General features: G+C 54.4%; 1 protein-coding gene across 2 annotated transcripts in view; it reads left to right on the top strand.

Annotated features, from left to right (window-relative positions):
* The window catches only part of PTK7 (protein tyrosine kinase 7 (inactive)), a 59347-nt gene that overhangs the window by 24723 nt on the left and 16257 nt on the right, over nt 1-18367 (top strand). For both annotated transcript variants that reach the window (XM_029243143.1, XM_029243144.1), the window contains exons 2-8: nt 11358-11645; nt 12029-12131; nt 12499-12689; nt 12785-12935; nt 13907-14055; nt 14305-14571; nt 18138-18271. In XM_029243143.1, coding sequence (XP_029098976.1) covers nt 11358-11645; nt 12029-12131; nt 12499-12689; nt 12785-12935; nt 13907-14055; nt 14305-14571; nt 18138-18271 — 1283 coding nt within the window. The remainder of the gene's footprint in view (nt 1-11357; nt 11646-12028; nt 12132-12498; nt 12690-12784; nt 12936-13906; nt 14056-14304; nt 14572-18137; nt 18272-18367) is intronic.

The following is an 18367-nucleotide window of genomic DNA, read 5'->3' as shown; positions in this document are numbered from 1 at the left end:
CCTAAGAGTTATCTCCAGGCATTAGTTGGCACCCAAACATTCACTGTGCTGTCCTCACCTAACTACCGTTGGGTCCCTTGAGGCCAGAGGCCTGCTTCCTTCCAACATGGTCTGGATCCATATTTTCACCCAGACAGACTCGCTCTGACTCTTCTTCATATTGAAGGTGGGGGAGTGACTGAATCGACGAGCAACTGCTAATCTGGGCACTGCCTGGAGGTTCCCGGGGCAGTGGGCCAGGGAGCGCAGAGGTCCCAGCAGTCAGCTGTTTCCCTGTGGAGACCCGCTTAAGTGACCCGCCAGCTCCAAGGCTCCATGGGGCAGCTGTGGGACAAAGTTTTGGACCCCAGGGTCTGTTCAGAACCTATACACCCACATGGCAGAGACTGAGTGGGTGGCGAGTCAAACAGGGCAGTCAGCAGCTACAGATGGTCTGCGTGAGAGGGATGCCGACCAAGGCCTACACTGGGTAAGAGGTGGTTGTCATGGGACAGAGGCCCTAAAAAGATGAAAAAAAAAATCTTGAACATAATAATGACGAGCAAGAATGGCTAAGAGCCCAAACTCATATGATACTTAATACGTGCCAGGCACTGTTCCAAACACGCTACATTGGTTAACATGTGAATTTACTTTTCGCAAGCCTAGGAGGTAGATACTGTTATTAGCACCATTTTATAGCTACAGAAACGGAGACACCGAGAGGATAAACAGCTTGCCCAAGGTCATACGCTTGGTAAGTGGGAGAGGAGAACTGAAGTGCAGACAGTCTGACTCCAGACTCTGAGCTCTTGTCGCATCTCGGTCCTGCCTGTACACTGTGAGCCAGGGCCTTAAAGTGGTGCAGCTCTTCAGACTTCCCCGGGGGCATTTCGTCCCTGCAGGATAAGGAGCAGCTGGCTTTACAGATGGGGAAACTGAGGCCTGAAGGACAGAGTGATTTGCTCAGAGCCGTCTGTGCAAGTCAGATGCAGGCCTTTCTGTAGGTGACACTCATTTGGCATCAAAGTCAAGCTCTTTGAACCTCCTAGGGACAGAATTGCTCTTAGACAGGTACAGACAGTGGTTGCTTTTTTCCCTTTGAGAGGGCTGACCCCTCCGGGGTCTGGTGAACAGGGGGCGTCTTACTTAGGACTTTGCTGGGCTCCTGAGGGCTGTGGAGGCGGGCCTGCTCTCGGGATCTCATGGTCTGAGCCCAGGCTGCGGCCGTTTCTGGAAGTTGACGTCTTTGCCCTTGTGTGAGGAGCAACAGAGTGTGTTCCAAGAGCACCAGGACTGCTGGGTCAGGGGTTCTGAAAAAGTTGGGTAGAAAGTGCCCTGCTGTCTTCTTGCTCCTGGCCTAATGGCTCAGACCATTTTTAGATGTCAGGAAGTGTAACAATATGGTACATTTATCTTGGTGAATAATGGATGAGCGCAGGGAAGGTACTGTATTTTTCCTGGTTAATTATTTACCAGGAGCCTCTAATTTGAGGCTCTCCACTATGAGTGGTCTGAATCTAGAGCCCCTCCTGACTCCTCTCACTCCCCCGGTCTCCCAGCTACAGGTTTGCTGTAACCTTCCGTGTCTGGTGTTACACTGGGCAGCCCCGTGGCCTGTACCCAGGGACTCTCTTGAGTTTGGAGTCCCTGTGGCCACTGGGTTGGATGGCAGGAGGGAGCGGGGAGGACCCTCCCTACTAGAGATGCAGGGAAAGCCCTGTGGGGGGTTTACTTGGCCGGGGGTTGGGGGGGGAAGCTGGGGTCAATGTGGGGCTGGGGGCTGCTCTACAGGCATGGGGAGCCTTTTGTGTGCTTACATGTGTGTGTGCACATATGTGTGCTCTGGGTCTTTGTTTTTCTTGTCCCTTTCTCTGGGTCTCTCTAGGACTGTATGTTACTCTCTGTCTCTCAGTTTGTCCGTGTCTCTCTGTTGATCTGGGTCTCTGTGTCTCTCTGTCCCCGTCCCTCCCCACTCCCTCCCTTCCTCTGCTCCTCCCTCCCTTCCCCCGCCCACACCATCAATCTCCCTCCAGCCCCCTTTTTCTCATCTTCCTGTCTCCCTCTGTCTTTCTCCATCAGTGTCTGCTTCTCTCTCTCTCTCTCTCTCTCTCTCTCTCTCTGCGTGACTTTAGAGGCCTGTAAGAGGCACCTCCTGGGATGGAGGGGCAGCCAGTTCCAGACTTAAGTGAAGCCAGATCTTGGTACCTTCCAGACCCTGACTTCAAGATCGACAGAGTAGGCATAAAGTAAACTTTAGGTCTTTGTCATTTTTTTTGGCTATTCAGTTATTGCATCAGCCACTCCTAGGGGCTTTTTTTTTTCTTCAGCTATTTGTGTGTGCTTTATGTTTTATAACACCACCCCGCCCCCCGGCCCCCAAAAGTCAGTTATCCCTAGGCTTTAAGCATCTGGTAATGTGTTGCAAGTTTTTGGTGCTTTTAAAAATAACTTACAAGGAATTGTTTCTGTCTGTTATTCATCAGATTGTATTTTTTTCATCTGTTGTTACTGATTTGGAGATTGAAATACATATTTTGCCATCTTTAGCCAGAATGCTTTTTCAGAACAGCTGATTTTTCAAAAACGACTCTCTTTTGGTTTTGTTCTTTTAAACAATAAAGGAGCAAATCATCAGTGATGCAGTTAAGAAATAAAAGAATGAAATTGGTTTCATCTTGCTGGAGAGTTTATATTTTAAGCCGTGAAGTGAAGTTTATAAGGAGCCTGATGCTTTGACTCTAATTAAGCAGCTGGCCTGCCTTCCCCTCCCCCTCTCTGTCCCCTGACCACGCCCTCCCCCAACTGGGCAAGCATCAGTTACATCTGAGTGATGTCGGAGCAGTGACCATGGCCACAGTAGTCGATCCCCACCTCCAGATAGCTTCCCCCTCCGACATTTTTTCCAGCCACACGTGGTAGCAGAGGTGGCTGAGGGGAGGGCCTTTGATGGCAGCAGCAGGTCTACCTTCAGAAGAAGGCAGTGGACACTGTGCAAAATCCTGCCCCCCTCCCCCCGCAGCAGCCTAGAGGCGAGGAGGGCACCCTTGCCTCTGGAAGACACTGGCTCTTCCAAACCGCCTCCTTCAGTCGGGATTCTTCTCTTTGTGTTTCAGATTGAGGCTTAAAGCCTGGAGCAACCCTTTCCCTGGAGAGAAGGGTTGGTTTCCAGAAGCAGCTGTTGGTCAGACAGGTGGAGAAGGAAAGAAAGGAAGGCTGGGAGAGGGGCACTTGGAGGACCGTGTGCGGCTCCGACTCCTGGGCCCTGCCTTGTGCCCTGGCCCCGAGGGGATGGCCAGGCTGCCGAGGGCCACGTTCATCTCCTGCACATGTGTTCGGCATCGCCGCATGTCATCGGGTGTGTGGTACAGGCAGCCCATTGCTCCAGGCCCTGGGTGGCTCGTGCTTTCCACATCACACATAGCAAAGCGATGTCCTCACATTCCCCACTCTTGTCTGCTCCAGGAAGTGGTTTGCAGAGCACTTCTAAATATAAAAGTATGAGACTGCCTCTTTCTCTTATCCCTTTGGAACCAGCTGAGGACCAACCTCTTTAGTCACTTTTGGGGTTTGGTGGGAGGAGGAAGGGGCACGGGAGAAGCTGGGGGGGTGCGCCTGCATGCGTGTTTCCCCAGGCTCTGCTGATACCCATATGCGTGCCGGGGCACAGCGTGAGGCTAGGTGCAGTGCTGGAGGCCCGGGCAGGGTGCCGGGGCAGACAGAGAGGAGGGTGTAGGCTCAAAGACTGATTTTCAAACTGTGGGCAGCTATGTTCAGCCACTTAACTTGTTTTCAAAAATTTCATTTGCTTCTTGCTTCCCCAGACCCAACAGTATGTTCTTCTACTGGGAAAAACAGCAGGATGTAGGTGACGGCCCCAGGGAAGGCACTTCAAAACATAGTGCTAAATGGAATAAAGTGAGAGGCAGAATGAGAGAGCATGCAAGATCATTTATATGGGTTAAAAATAGCTGCGCACGAAACAACATCACATTTGACCAGAGCACATACAAAGAGAGGACCTACCTTAAACAGGACAGAATGGTTGTTGGGGGGACTTGGATAAAAGGGAGTAAAGTGAAAGAAATGAAGAGCAGCTAGCGTGGCAGCGTGGAAACACAGATGTGGGAGCCAGACAGATCCAGGGGCAGTTCCCGACCCTGCCATTACTGGGATAGCCTTGACCCCAGTTTCCTCCTCTGTGAAATGAGGCTGGTCTGTGTGGAGGGTTCTTTGGATGAGAAATAATGCGTCCATGTAATAAGGGCCGGCAAGAAACAGACGGTCAGAGTAGCTAAGGCAGCGCTGACTGATGGAACTTTTTGTGGGGACAGAACTGTTCTGCATCGGCGCTGTTCAGTACGGTGGCCGCTAGCCACGTGTGGCTCCCGAGCACTAAAAATATGGCTAGTGGAACAGAGGCAATGAGTTTTCAGTTTTGTTTCATTTTAATTAAGTTACATTTGAATAGCTCCATGTGGCTAGTGGCTGCCATATTGGACAGAACAGGCCAAAGAGATGTTTTACTGTCTTTAGGAGCCAGGGAGGATTTTCCCTCATTGAGTGCAGTTGAGGCCACTCCACCTAAAGGGCAGGGAATCATGTTCTCCCTGCATAGGGAGTTTAGGGTGTGTGCCTCAGAGATGAGTAAAAAGAGCTCAGAAAACAGAGTCTCCCAGAGTTTTCTGAGCCTGTCTTGAAAATTAATAAATGAAGTCAGGTCCAACCAGTCCCCAGACTGTCATTTAGTTTGCCCTCTGCTTGCCCAAGAAAGACCGTGGGAAGCTCACCCCCGGGCTCACCCTGGCACTGTTCTTGCTGTGGTGTCCCTGGGCCCCTCCCCACTGCACCTGGGAGGAAGACCTGGTTGGGGCCTGGGTCTGGGCCCGCCTGATGAATGGCTGTGGAACCTGCAGCGAGTCCCTTTCCATCTTTGGATGATGAGGGCGGACTCTTTGAGCACACCATCTGAGCATCCCAAAAGTCTTCCTGGGCCTGAGCTCCTGGATCATTTCTCAGTCTCGTGGTCTAGCAGCCCCACTGCCTTCCCGCAGTGTAGAGTATTTCTGCAGGCCGCTCACTGGCGTCTTCAGGAGACAGCTGGCTGCTGTCTCTCTCTCCTTGGAGCTGAGAATGGGCATAGAAGGTGCCCATTCAAGCTCACCTTGAGCTTGCAGTCTAGCTTGGAAGATATGGCTCTTGGTCACAGCACAGGCGGGCATATCAGGGGTGTCACGGGCAGTGAGCTGGCAGTGCGAGTGTGTGGCCGAGGCAGAGGCGGGATCTCCTGGGGAGGCAGGATGCAAGCTGAGCCGCAGGAATGGGAGTAGCTCATCAGCAGTGATGCTGGGTCCCAGTTTGCGACTCCCAGCTGCCTCTAACTGCACACCTGCCATTTATAGCATCACTTTTAATCCCTCCCGGGGCTGGCCCTACATGTGGTGTGTGGGCTTTAGGGGCCAGCTGTGCAGCTGGAGGCTGGGGGGCAGGAAGGGGACTCTGGGGAGTGAGCCCTTTGTTTCTGTAACTGCCTCTCAGGCTCAGTGCCAGCGAATCCAGGACTAGGTCTTGGTGACTGTCCAGTCACATCCTTTCAGTTCTCTAATTTTACATATAATAAAACTACCTGGTGTCAGGGGGTGGTGGTTGGTCAGGGTCACCCTACTTGTGAGGGATTGTATTGAGACTAGAACCCAGGTCTCTCTACCCCATGTTCCTTCTGCCCGATCACACCACGTCACTCTGGCTGAGCTTTTAATTTATTGCCGCTTCCTTGGAGACATCGCAGCCATCTGAGGGTTACTAAGGGCGAGAGATGTGTCCTAGGTGTGGCCCTCTGAGCCCCAGCAGAAGACAGGCTGGTTCGAGGATCAGGTGGTGTGGCTGCTGGCTGAGGAGCTTCTTAAAGCACATCTCCCAGCCGGTGTATCTGCCCCTCTGGGCTTGGATGCCACGTGATACTGGACACGAGGACCCGCTTCTGCCATCAGAGGTTGATCTTCCCCCTCCAGGGCCTCCCAGGAGTGGGCGGGGCAAGGCTGAGTTGTGGTTTTCATCTAAGGTAGAAGAGCTGGCCCGCTAGGTTGTTTCTGTGCTAATCCCTGGTGATTTTGTTCTGTTTCTCTAATCCGGACGTGGGAGCCTCTCCAGATATTTACAGTTAAATCCCAGGACAGGAAAACTCAGCTGGGTCCCTGGCTCTGCTCCCTCCCGCGTGGCTCCAAGCGAGGGCTGTGATGGCTTGTGGGGGGCTGCGGGGCTGCTGTCAGCGAACCTGGGGCCTTCTGTAGATACTCGTGAGATGGGGCCGAGGTGGGGGCAGCTAGAGCTTTGTGCTCTGCCTCTGGGTCTCTGAGTCAGCTGTGGTGGATTTTCAGCAACCCTCTGAACCCTGATTTTCTGGGGCTTATCATCATACAGGGTTGTTGGTGCTAAAAGCACATGTGGTATATTGGTGGTGGACTGGTGGTGGGGAGGGGGACATTCCAGATCCCCAGATTCACAAGCCCCACTGCAGCATTTTGTGTTCCTGCCGGCCCAGGTGAACTGGGGAGGTGACTGGGCTTGCTGTTCATGCAAACGACTTGTTCTTACAGAGACTGAGATTTGTCCCTCAGAGAAGTGACGCACGCCTATGAGCCGTGGACCCTTGGGGTGTCCCAGGGCAGCTGAAAGTGCACCAGTTAGACCCTGAAGGCCAAAGTCCTGTGGTGCATTGGCCCCTTGGGGAGGAGAAGTGGGGCAGGGACCCTGGTACCCCTGGGGCCTCTCATTTGGTGTCCTTAGAGTTTCCACATGGAGGGGACCTGTGAGCAGGGCCATCCTCGTGTGGGTGAGGAGGCCTGGGGCTGCTCTCTTTCCTGGAACAGAGCATTTGTGCCTCTTGGGTTGAGGGCTGTCTCTCCTGGCCTGTGTCCTGATGCTGTCACCCCACATGGGACACAGGAAGTTGGCAAACCTCTCCCTCAGAGGACCATATGCCCAATAGGAGCTGTCTTGGCCTGTGCTCTCGAGGTCATCCGGGAGGCAGGATGTCCCCACAGGGACGTGGGCCCTGGAACCAAGGACTGAGTCTCGGGTATGGAGGAGTCAGCTTCCTGCCTGTGGCTCGTTGGCCTCGTGCGTGAGAAAGGTCACAGTCACTCGTGATTACACACATCCGTGCAGAATGCCCATGCCCGGGCCACCCAGGGTCATCTTGGTACCTCTGCCTGGTCCCAAGGCAGCTGTCCGAAGGATGGAATTTCTTTAGTAGGAGGGAGAGAAGGTAGATGGAATCAACTGGTCAGGTTTGGCAGGTTCTGGGACCTGTACAGATTCAGGGGTTGTCTTTCCAAGACCAAGAGGACTGGTCTCTGGGAGACAGGTAGTTGAGTGGCCCAGATGGTTGCTTGGACCGAAGTAGCTGAAATTATCAGAGCAGAAAAACTTCCTGCTGCTCTCTGCTCTCCACCAAATCATGTTTACACATGTGTGTGCGCAGATGCACACGTATATACACGTGGGTCGACTGGGCCTGGAGCCCAGAGAGCATCAAGGAAGGTGGGCACCAGACCAGCCGCTTGCTGGTGAGTGGGGGGCGGGAGTTGGGCTGCTGCCCACACAGCCCTTTCTCAGGGGGCTGGGGCCAGGGCGCAGGCAGAGTGAGTGTCTGCATGTAGATGGCTGTCGAGGAGCCAAGGAAATGGCTTGGAAAATGTCCTTATTGGGTATTTGCAGCGCCAGCTCTGTTGGGGTCGTGCCTGATGTGGGCAGATGACTCTGCCTGCCGGTCACGGTGCCAGTGCTTCCTGAGCCCACCATGCCCTCTCTGTGCTTCGGGCTTTGCGTTTATGAACCCACTTAGCCTCACACAGCCCCTGAGTGGTAGGCTTGGGGTCCTCATTTCATGTCAAGGGAGAGGCCAGCAGAGGTGGCATTGCTAGGGAGCGGCAGGGCCACTGGCTGCTGCTATGCTGAGCGGCTTCCTTGAGGAGCACGTGGGCCAGGTGTTCCGTGAGGGTGTAGAAGGTGTCATGCACGGAGGACCGGACTCTGAAAGGGGGGAGGCTTTGGGAAGCCCAGGACCGGTGTGCTTCCAGAGCGGGCCTTCCCCGGACCACAGCCCTGGGGGCATCCTCAAGTCAGGAGGTGCAGGGACAGGGATGTGCTGGGGACCGTGCCACCTCGAGGCAGGTACCGCCTCGATCCCCAGAGGCTTCCTCCTTCTCTGTCATTCAGCTGAAGCTTCTGAAGAGTCCCTCACTTCCCAGCCCCTCCCTGTCTGGAGTCTGGCATATCTGCCAGGGGCTCCTCGGCCTGCCCGTTTCCCCTCAAACAAAACAACAGACCAGCCTGTCCTGCAGACCATGCAGATGGCCAGACTGGGCGCAGTAAACGTGGGTGCCACAGCACTGGGCCAGGCTCCTGCGTGAGAAGCCTGGTGGCCAGGGGTGTGCGCTCAGAGCAGGGGCCGGGGTCTTAGAGGAGGCCTGGTGGCTGCCCTCCCTGCCTTTTGTTACATCTAAAGTCTGCCCCAGCCAAGCACTAACCAGGACCTGCTGTGAGCTGACGTCAGGACAGAGGGCCCCGCGGGGCCGGCTTTGATGTTTCCCAGGCCCTGTCTTGGGGGTGCGGCGGGGGCTCTGAGTGGCAGTCTGGGAATGCAGCGTCTCACCACAGCTCCTGCAGCTCCAGCCCCGGGACAGGACGGGATGCTGGAGGCTGAGCTGGGGTCCCTCTGAGTCATGCCATCTCTTCTCCCAGCTTAGGTTTCTGTGGCAAGTGGTCTGTGGTTCCTGCAACCCCACAGCCCCTTTCCCTCCATCCTACCCCCCACCTGATTATCCCTTTCCCATCTGGGGTCTGAGATGGTGCTGGGCCTTGCCTGGGGGGAGCTTTCTAATATCCCTAAAACTCGAGTCCTTGGGCAGGATGGGTGATAGTGGTAAGGATCACGGTAGCCGCCCGCTGAGCGAACTCATCCAAGGCACTTCACATGTGTTACTGCGTTTTCAAGTCACGACAGCCTCATGGGAGAGGCAGAGGAAGCTGGCGCACGGTCTGTGTTCCTTACCCAAGGTCAGGCACACCGAGTGTGAGGGTCAGGATTGAGTCGGACCTGACTGCAAACGCTTAACTAACGCTGCTGTGTATGGACAAGACTCCTGGCCCCCACTGTGTCTGGAGAAGCTGAGCTGGGAAGTGGGGAGTCAGCTACACTTTGAGGCGGATGATCTCTCTCGGGTCTTTGATGAGCATCTTTAGTTCTGGGTCGAGGGTCCCAAGATTTGGGTGAGTCACATTTGCAGAGGCCTGCTGAGGCCTCGGTGCGAGGCTGCCCGTCTGTGTCAGGAGTGGGGGTCGGGAAGTGTTCCGGACGCCCCTGTGTCCGCCAGCTCTTGCCCCACACTTCCTCTGAGGTCACCTCAGTTCAGCTAGTGTTCGCTGAGTGCTTTTGTGAGCCTGGCGTTGTCTGCAGGAGGCGTGTCTATCTTTCCACCTGGCTGTGGGGAGTGAGACCCATTCTGAGATCAGATACTTCCAGGATTGGTCTTGAGTTCCTGGGCGGGGCTGGGAAGAGGGTGGGGTATGGAGTTGGCCTCCTTGGGTTATGGTCCTGGCTCTGCCACCAATTAGCTGTTTGATCTTGGGCAAATCCCTTCATCTCTCTGGACCTCAGTTGACCCACCCATCTGTACTACACAGGGGTTGTACCACGTTGCTCAGCGGGGGCAGGACCGCACTCCTGGGCAGAGATTGGAACTGAGCGGGGTTGTTTGGATTGTTAGGGTGACTGGGTGCAGATTTGCTAACTTGCATAGTGGGTGGGGTAGCCCAGCGTGGTGGAGAATTGTCCCATCCAAAGAGCCAGCAGGAACCCAATGAGAAGTAATGCGGGAGCTCCCAGCCCCTTTCAGCTCTGTGTGTCTTGTGGGCCGGCCCCTCTGGAATGCTGGGAAGCGGACCAACATCGGGTCAGCCCCTCCTCTGGACCCAGCCCTGGGGGATCCTGAACTTGTCTTGAAACTGACTTTATGAGGAGACAGGTTCTTGTGCCCTAAAGAACCAAACCCCCCCTCCCCCTGCTCCGCCCAGGGACTGGGAAGGGTGCTCTTTGGGCCAAGATCAGTCTCCGGTGGTTTGGGATGGGATGGGCAGGACCCCATTAGCCTCTTCCTTCCTGCCCTTGCTGGGCCCAGTTTGGCCAGAGGCAGAGCCTGCTTCTTCACGTAGCAGCCCCAGGTGGCCTGTTCCTTCTTCCTGGAGGGGTAGCACATCCTACTCTGTGCCATCACCGCCCCCCCACCCAAACTCCCCAGGTGGCTGGTGTCCCGGGCTCTGCAGCTCCGGGCCTCTGCAGGGCGCCCACATGGACCAGGAACAAAGCCCGGTGTATTATTCCTGCTTGGTAACTATGCCACCTGCCTGGCCCTGCCCTCCGCCTCCCCAGCCCATCTGCCACTCTGCACAGGCTCTTCACTTTCCCCTTTGTTTGGCTATAGTTCCACATTTGATTGCAGGGTCCCTTCCTCCGAGGGTGCCCCCCTGACCCCTGCCAGAGCTGAACTGTAGTCATGCAGGAGGAGGAGTGGATTCTGGTGAAAACCTGGGACCACTTAGCTCACCTCTCACCTAGCACAGAAGAGCCAGCCTTGGCCACAGACGGATCCTTAAGGATGGAGAGAAGGACGTGGGGGGTGGCCCTGGCATGTCTTTGGGAATAATGCCAGTTCAAGAGAATATTGGCTTCTCCTGTGATGGGATGGGTTCTCCCAAAGACGCCCCTGGGGAATGCTGGGCTGCAGAGCGGTCTGTGGATGGGATTCAAAGCCGCCTCCCTGACCTGTGGCCACCTCTGATGCTGGACCCTCAGCGGGTATGTGAGTGCCAGTAATCCTTCCAAGAAGCTCTTTGGATCATGATTTAACTTTGCTCAGTGTCCTGCATTCTGAAGATGGTGGGAGGGTTGCTTGCTAATGTTCCCCGCTCCTTGGTCTGGCATTTCCTATGATCTGGTCCCGTAGCTCCAAGGCCCTCTTCCTCTAGGGAGTGTCCCACGTGGCATTAATCCCCTCCTTCCCCTAGCCCTTGGGGCTCCCTCCCTCTTCGGTGTTCTAGAGGCACCGACTGCCCACATCATTCATTTGGCACGAGCTTTGCCTTATCCTGGGTCCGCCTCCAGACTAGCGTCCTGGAGGGTACTGCATCTTTGTATCCTGCGGAGCGCCCAGCACAGTGTAAACGTTCCTCAGTGGACACTTGGCAATTGTGGTCTCATGATCCTTCTCACTTGCACTTACTGGACGTCTCCTGTGCACAGGACAGTGGGTGACCTGTGTTAGAACAGTGGCTGCAGCTCCCCCTGACCCTGCCTCTCCCGTGTTCTCCATCTGCAGGTGCCCAGGCAACCATTGTCTTCATCAAGGAGCCATCCTCCCAGGATGCGCTGCAGGGCCGCCGGGCGCTGCTCCGCTGTGAGGTCGAGGCCCCGGGCCCAGTGCACGTGTACTGGCTGCTGGATGGGGCCCCTGTCCAGGACACTGAGCGGCGCTTCGCCCAGGGCAGCAGCCTGAGCTTCGCAGCTGTGGACCGGCTGCAGGACTCGGGAGCCTTCCAGTGCGTGGCTCGGGATGATGCCACCGGAGAGGAGGCCCACAGTGCCAATGCCTCCTTCAACATCAAATGTGAGAGCCGGGAGCTGTGCCCGCCCTCCCTCTAGACCCTCAACTCCTGAGCCCTGTGGGACCCCTCCTTTGCCTCAGCTTCTCCCATTTCCAGTTGAATGGGGCAGGGAGAATGCAGTTGGGGTCAGCTCTCTGCTTGTGTGGATAAGAGGAAGTTAAAAAGTTTTAATTTTTCCAGAATTTATTTTTTTTCCCCTTCAAGTCTTGAACCCGTTGACCTGCCAGATACTTTTGCAAATGGCAGGAGCAGTGAGGCAGTGTGCCCCAGTGTCTCTTGGCTCCAGAGCCTCCAGGTTCCATGGTTTCCTGCTTGTCCTCCTCCTCTGCTTTCTCACCCTTGCTCTGCCCTGCCCCTCACTCTGCAACCATGGCCTCTGCTCCAGGGATTGAGTCCGGTCCTGTGGTCCTGAAGCATCCAGCCTCGGAAGCCGAGATCCAGCCACAGACCCAGGTCATGTTGCGTTGTCACATTGACGGGCACCCTCGGTAAGGAGACATTGAGGGTGGGGAGGGAAAGGATTATTCTGGACTGATATCAAGAGCTGTCTCCCCAAACTGTGGACTCTGCCACCGCCCCTGCCCCATGCTGCTCCACACTGGGCCCTGGTCACCAGAGAAGGGGCAGCATTGTGCTGTGGAGTGATCCTGGATTCTGGGAGCTGAGAAATCTAGAATCTCAGCCAGATTCTGCCCCTGAATTGTGTGCCTTTGTGCAAGTCACGGTCCCTCTCCAGGCCTCAGTTTCCCCATTTGTAAACTGAGGGGTCTAGCCCTGACCCTCTGATTCTGGCCCTCCCTGCCGGCCACCTGAGACCCCCCTGCCCCCTTGCTGCTGACCCCCTCGGCCCCTCAGGCCCACCTACCAGTGGTTCCAAGATGGGAGCGCCCTCTCTGATGGTCAGAGCAACCACACAGTCAGCAGTAAGGAGAAGAACCTGACCCTCCGGCCAGCCGGCCCTGAGCACAGTGGCATCTACTCCTGCTGTGCCCACAATGCCTTTGGCCAGGCCTGCAGCAGTCAGAACTTCACCTTGAGCATTGCTGGTGAGCCTGGGGCGGGGATGGAGAAGGTGAGTTGGGGATGGGGGAGGGGCCTCCCCACCTTGCCTGCTCATGTGTCTGTGCCTCCCTCACCCCAGATGAGAGCTTTGCCAGGGTGGTACTGGCCCCCCAGGACGTGGTAGTGGCAAGGAACGAGGAGGCCATGTTCCACTGTCAGTTCTCAGCCCACCCGCCCCCGAGCCTGCAGTGGGTCTTTGAGGATGAGACTCCCATCACTAACCGCAGCCGGTAAGGCATCTGGCAGCAGCTTTGCAGTATATGGTGATAGAAGTTGTGTATGGTTCTCTAAAAGGGAACGAAGTTCTTATCACAGATATCATAGATCTATACATGTACTGCTTCGACTTTCCAGCAGATGGCAGTAGAATGTCTTCCTGTTACAAAATGATTCCAACAAAGGGAAGGGTCTCCAGGAAGGGCATCTTTTTCCAGTTCCCACAGACACACTGTGTGAGCCAGCGATGGTTCTGCTACTTTCTCCCCTCCCCTTCTGCCCACATGGGTCCTCTGGGATGGGGGGTAGAGACCCAAGGATGGAGGGACACAGGGGACCTCGGGGATCACAGTCTGCACAGGAAGGTCCTGGAGGGCAAGGATACCTTACTCACACACATGCACACACACACACATTTTTTGGAAGAAGCGAACCTTACCAGGAGGTGTCAGGCCCTCTATAGGGACTTCTGTCCTCATCCAGGCCCTATGAGAGCAGAGACCATACCACCTGTGTGGTGCCAGGTGTGGCCATGGTCCTTTGGAGGTGTGGCTCCCTAGGCTGTGGGCTGGGATCCCGCCTGGCTGCAGCCCTGAGGACATCATCAGTAGTCCATCTGGTGCGTCTGAGGGACTTCTGGTGCTGGAGTTGCTGCTTTACCAGCAGGCGTATCTTGACTCTGTCTCCACATTGATTGCTTGCTGCCTCCCACTTGCACTGCTGCTCGCCTGGCTGCCCCAAAGCTGCGTCTCTTGTAATTAGGATACACACCTCCACATACACGCGAACAAGCGCACGCACACACGTGCACACACAGGCACACACGCACACACCAGAGTGGCGTGTTGGCTTCCTTCTCTCTGCCCTGTTCCTGGTTGATTCCTTCCTGCATATCTGACCTGTGCAGGATGGGGTTCCCCTGGCTGCCCTCCAGAAGGAGGCCTGTGGGCCACTCCTTTCAAAGAGCACTCTCTCCCCTCCACAGCCCCCCGCACGTCCGCAGAGCCACGGTGTTTGCCAACGGGTCCCTGCTGCTGACCCAGGTCCGGCCGCGCAATGCAGGGGTCTACCGCTGTGTAGGCCAGGGCCAGAGGGGCCCTCCTGTCATCCTGGAGGCCACTCTCCACCTGGCAGGTAGGTCCCTGGGTCTGGGGTGCCGAGGTGGGAGCCGCCTTCAACGTTGTGGGCATGTAGAGATTTAGGCTCCTGTTTCCACTCAGAGCAGCTTGGAGGGCAGAGGGAGGAAGAGGATGCTGGGGTTGGAAGAGGAAATGCTGAAGGTCACGGGGAGGGCTCGTGCTGGAAAGGGCAAGGCTTGCTGCGGGAGAACGTCAGGTACCCTGGGCCCTACAGTAACCAGGCTGTCTGCTCCCATCCCTGCAGGGATTGAAGATATGCCACCATTTGAGCCACAGGTGTTCACGGCTGGCAGCGAGGAGCGTGTGGCCTGCCCGCCCCCCCAGGGTCTGCCGGAGCCCAGTGTGTGGTGGGAGCACGCGGGAGCCCGTCTGCCTGCCCACGGCAGAGTCTACCAGCAGGGCCATGAGCTGGTATTTGCTAGCACTGCCGAGAGCGATGCTGGTGTCTATACCTGCCATGCAGCCAACCTGGCTGGTTGGCGGAGACAGGATGTCAACATCACCGTGGCCAGTGAGCACCTTTGCCCTGAAGGGCGAGGCGAGGAGGGGAGCCCAGGTCCCAGGAGGTCTTGGGCTCTGGGTGTGATGGATAGAGGCTTCCCTGGTGCTCACCTGAGGCCCCGCCTCAGCTCTGAGCCCTGTCGGCTTGGGAACCAGTCAGCCATTGGGAGGTGATATTGGAGTGGACAGTGGTGAGTCAGGCACAGAGGTTGCGGTGCCAGTAAAGTGGTCCTCTGGCTGCAGAGGACAAAGCAACGGAGTGGGAGTCTTGAGACCCAGGTCCCACTCCGTCCCCAGTGCATGGAATGACCATGGGTAGAAAGTCACCTGCCTTGCCAGGGGTCAGTTTCCTCATCCATAAAATAGGGCTTAATAACTCACTACCTTCCCTACTAGATGGCCAGAAAGACCAGTGAAGTAGATAAAAAAGATTTTTCCTTTTCTTTTTGGGGAAGGTGATGTGTCAGAGTTATAGGTAGTAATTATTTTATTTGTTGTTACACTTTCTAAATTTCTACAGTGAACATATGACTTGTGAAATAAATGATAAAGACCTATATACCCTTGCTACAGGCATAGAGATTTACTTATTTACACCATGCCTGTGTCAAACGTTTGTGATAATTTAAAAGGATATCCGAGACAAATTCATACACACACACATACCATTTTGCAACCTCCTTCTTCCATTTACCTCTACATCTTTCCAAGTAGGTAAATTGCAAAAATTCAAAAAGATTTCAAACATGAAGAGAGCTTTGTACACTTGTAAGTTGTGATGGTATTATTCCCATTAAGATACTAAAACCTAGGAGACATGCACTTTCGTGCTCAGGTACCTGGTTTGGGTGGGAAGCTGCAGCATCCAGGTAACATGCGCTCAGGACACTTCCACAGCGACGTGCAGACAAATGCAAGCAGCCATGATCAGCCTTTCTCCAGTCGGGGTCTGTTGTTCACCTGTTTCATTGGGGACACTTTTATTTTTTTATTATTATTTTTTAATTTTGCATTTTATTTATTTATTTATTTTTAATTATTTTTGGCTGCGTTGGATCTTTGTTACTTCGTTACTGTTTGCGGGCTTTCTCTAGCTGCAGAGAGCAGGGGCTACTCTTCATTGTGGTGTGCAGGCTTCTCATTGTGGTGACTTCTCTTGTTGCAGAGCACAGGCTCTAGGCATGCGGGCTTCAGTAGTGTGGCACGTGGGCTCAGTAGTTGTGGCTCATGGGCTTAGTTGTTCCGCGGCATGTGGCATCTTCCTGGACCAGGATCGAACCCATGTCCCCTGCATTGGCAGGCGGATTCTTAACCACTGCGCCACCAGGGAAGTCCTGGGGATGCTTTTAAAAATACAGAATCTGGGACCACACTCCACATCTCCTGCCCCCGGCCTCTCTGGGGGTGGGCCCAGACAAAGAGCGTTCAGCACATGCTCCAAGTGAGGCATATGCTTGCTGGAAGTGGGAGTGCTGGCTTTGATCAGTCTTTTGACAGGCACCAACAGTGCCCTGTGCCTGCACTGCTCCCTGAGAAGAAGACCTGTGGAATTAGAGAGAGTGCGTGACGCACGCAGGGCTGGACAGGTGCGAAGGGGTAGTGGGTGCAGTTCGGAGGAGGGAGGACTCCATCCCTGCATTCCATCAACAGATTTATCGAGTGCCTTCTTTGTGCTAGGCACTGCTCCCAGTACTGGGAATGCAGCAATGAACAAAGCAGACAAAAATCCTTCCCCTTTTGGAGTTCGTAGTCTAATAGCAACAAAGCAAGCAAGGAAAACAATTGAATGAACAAATATATGATTTTAGGTGGCAGCAGAGCCATGAAGAAAAATAAAATAGGGTAAGTGACAGAGAGATGGCATGCGGGCCAGGGGGAGTTTAGACAAGACTTCTTTAGAAGGTGGTATTTGAGCTGATGCTTAAATTAAAGAGGGAACCACGTGGATGGGCCCTGAGCAAGAAATGGGCTTGTAAATTGAAGGGACAGCAGTAGCCTGTGTGGCTTGTGTTGAATAAGTGATGGTGAGTGTGGTTGAGGTTGTCTGAGAGGCAGAGATTGGATCATATGAAGCTTTGTAAGAAAATGGTAAGGACTTTGGTTTGTAGTACAAGTGTACCAGTTAGCTACTGCTGTGTAACAAACCAGTCCAAAACTTGAAACAATAGCCACTGATTTGCTCATGGTTGATTCTGTGGGTATGGTTCAGCTCCACGTGCTGTTGGCGGCAGCTGATACGTCAGCTGGTGGCTGGCTGTTCCCTGATGTCCTCCCTCAGGTGCCTCGCTCAGTCTGGCAGCTGAGGGAGGATATCGACCAGGGTGCCTTGGTTCCCTTCCACACAGCCACTCCAACAGACTAGCTCAGGCTTCTCACGTGGAGGCTGGGTCCCAAGAGTGCAAAAGTGGATGCTGCAAGCCTTCTCAAGGCATTAGCTTAGACATTGTCCACTATATTCTATTGGACAGGGCAAGTCTCAGGCCACCCAGATTCCAGGCAGTAGAGAAATAGACCCTGCCTCTGGATGGGAAAGTGGCAACGCCACATTACAAAGAGAAGCAAGAGATGGGAGGACTGTTTAAAGCCATCGTTGCTAAGTCTGCCCCACCAAGTCAGAGGATGAGAAGTCCTCGCAGGGACTGAGTGTGAGAGTGACATTTTCAAAAGGTGACTCTGGCTATTCTGAGAAGACTAGACTGTTAGGGGCAAGAGTTAATAGTTGACAGTTAATAGATGACTGTAATCATGTAGGGGCGGTGTTTTAGGGGCTTGAACAGAGGTGGTAGCGGTGGAGGTGGGAGGTGGTGAAATTCAGGATACATCTTAGAGCTGAGGTAGATGAGGTTTGTATAGAATGAATGTGATGGCGGGGGGAGACGTAGAGAGAGAAGTCAACTAAGTTTTTGGCTTATACAGTTGGCTGGATAGTGGTGCTATTTACTGAGATAGAGAAAACTGTGATGAGCAGGTTTGGGGAGAAATTGAGCATTCTCTTTTGCACGTATAAAGCCTGGAGTGCCTATTAGATATCCAATTGGAAATGCCGGTAGGATTTGCAGGTCTGAAGTTCATTGGGGGGAGGTCAGGAGCCAGGCTGTGTATTTGGGACTCATCCACTTGGATAGTACTGAAGGCCGTGGACTGGATGAGATCATTCAGGGGATGAGCATGGCTAAAACGGAACAGAGATTCAGGGACCGAGCCTCGGAACGTTATGGTGTAATAAAGAAAGCAAGGATTTTGGAGTCACGCAGACCAGGGTTTTCAATCCTCTCTCTATCATGGATTAATAAATCACCATTACTTCTTTGAACCTCTGTTGTCTTATCTATAAAATGGGTATAAAAATAAATGCCTTGGGGGTATATTGTGATCATTAGCTAGGATAATGTTCAAAAGGTACCGGCGCATGGGCCTTCACTAAGGGGTCATGGCTGCAGTTATCGCCGGAGCAGACAAGGGTTTCTAAACTCAGGGCCGGGGTTGTGGGGGAGGGTATTAGAATTTCTTGGGATTGGATCTGTTGGTTTTGCAGATGTGTTGGTCAACCTTCTGTTTCCTCCCTGTCCCTCTAAGCTGTGCCCACGTGGCTGGAGAAGCCCCAAGACAGCCAGCTGGAGGAGGGCAAGCCAGGCTACTTGCATTGCCTGACCCAGGCCACACCCAAACCCACAGTCTCCTGGTACAGAAACCAGATGCTCATCTCGGAGGTGAGAACAGGGATTACTGCTGGGGGGGTGGGCAGGGACACGGAGTCCTCTATGCTCACCTCCAAGGCTCGCTTCCCCCCACCCCGAGGCTGTCCC

This window comes from Monodon monoceros, unplaced genomic scaffold (genome assembly GCF_005190385.1).
Source record: "Monodon monoceros isolate NGI ecotype Baffin Bay Population unplaced genomic scaffold, NGI_Narwhal_1 Super_Scaffold_3, whole genome shotgun sequence".
Lineage (NCBI taxonomy): Eukaryota > Metazoa > Chordata > Mammalia > Artiodactyla > Monodontidae > Monodon > Monodon monoceros.
This window is presented reverse-complemented; position numbering and strand designations above follow the sequence as displayed.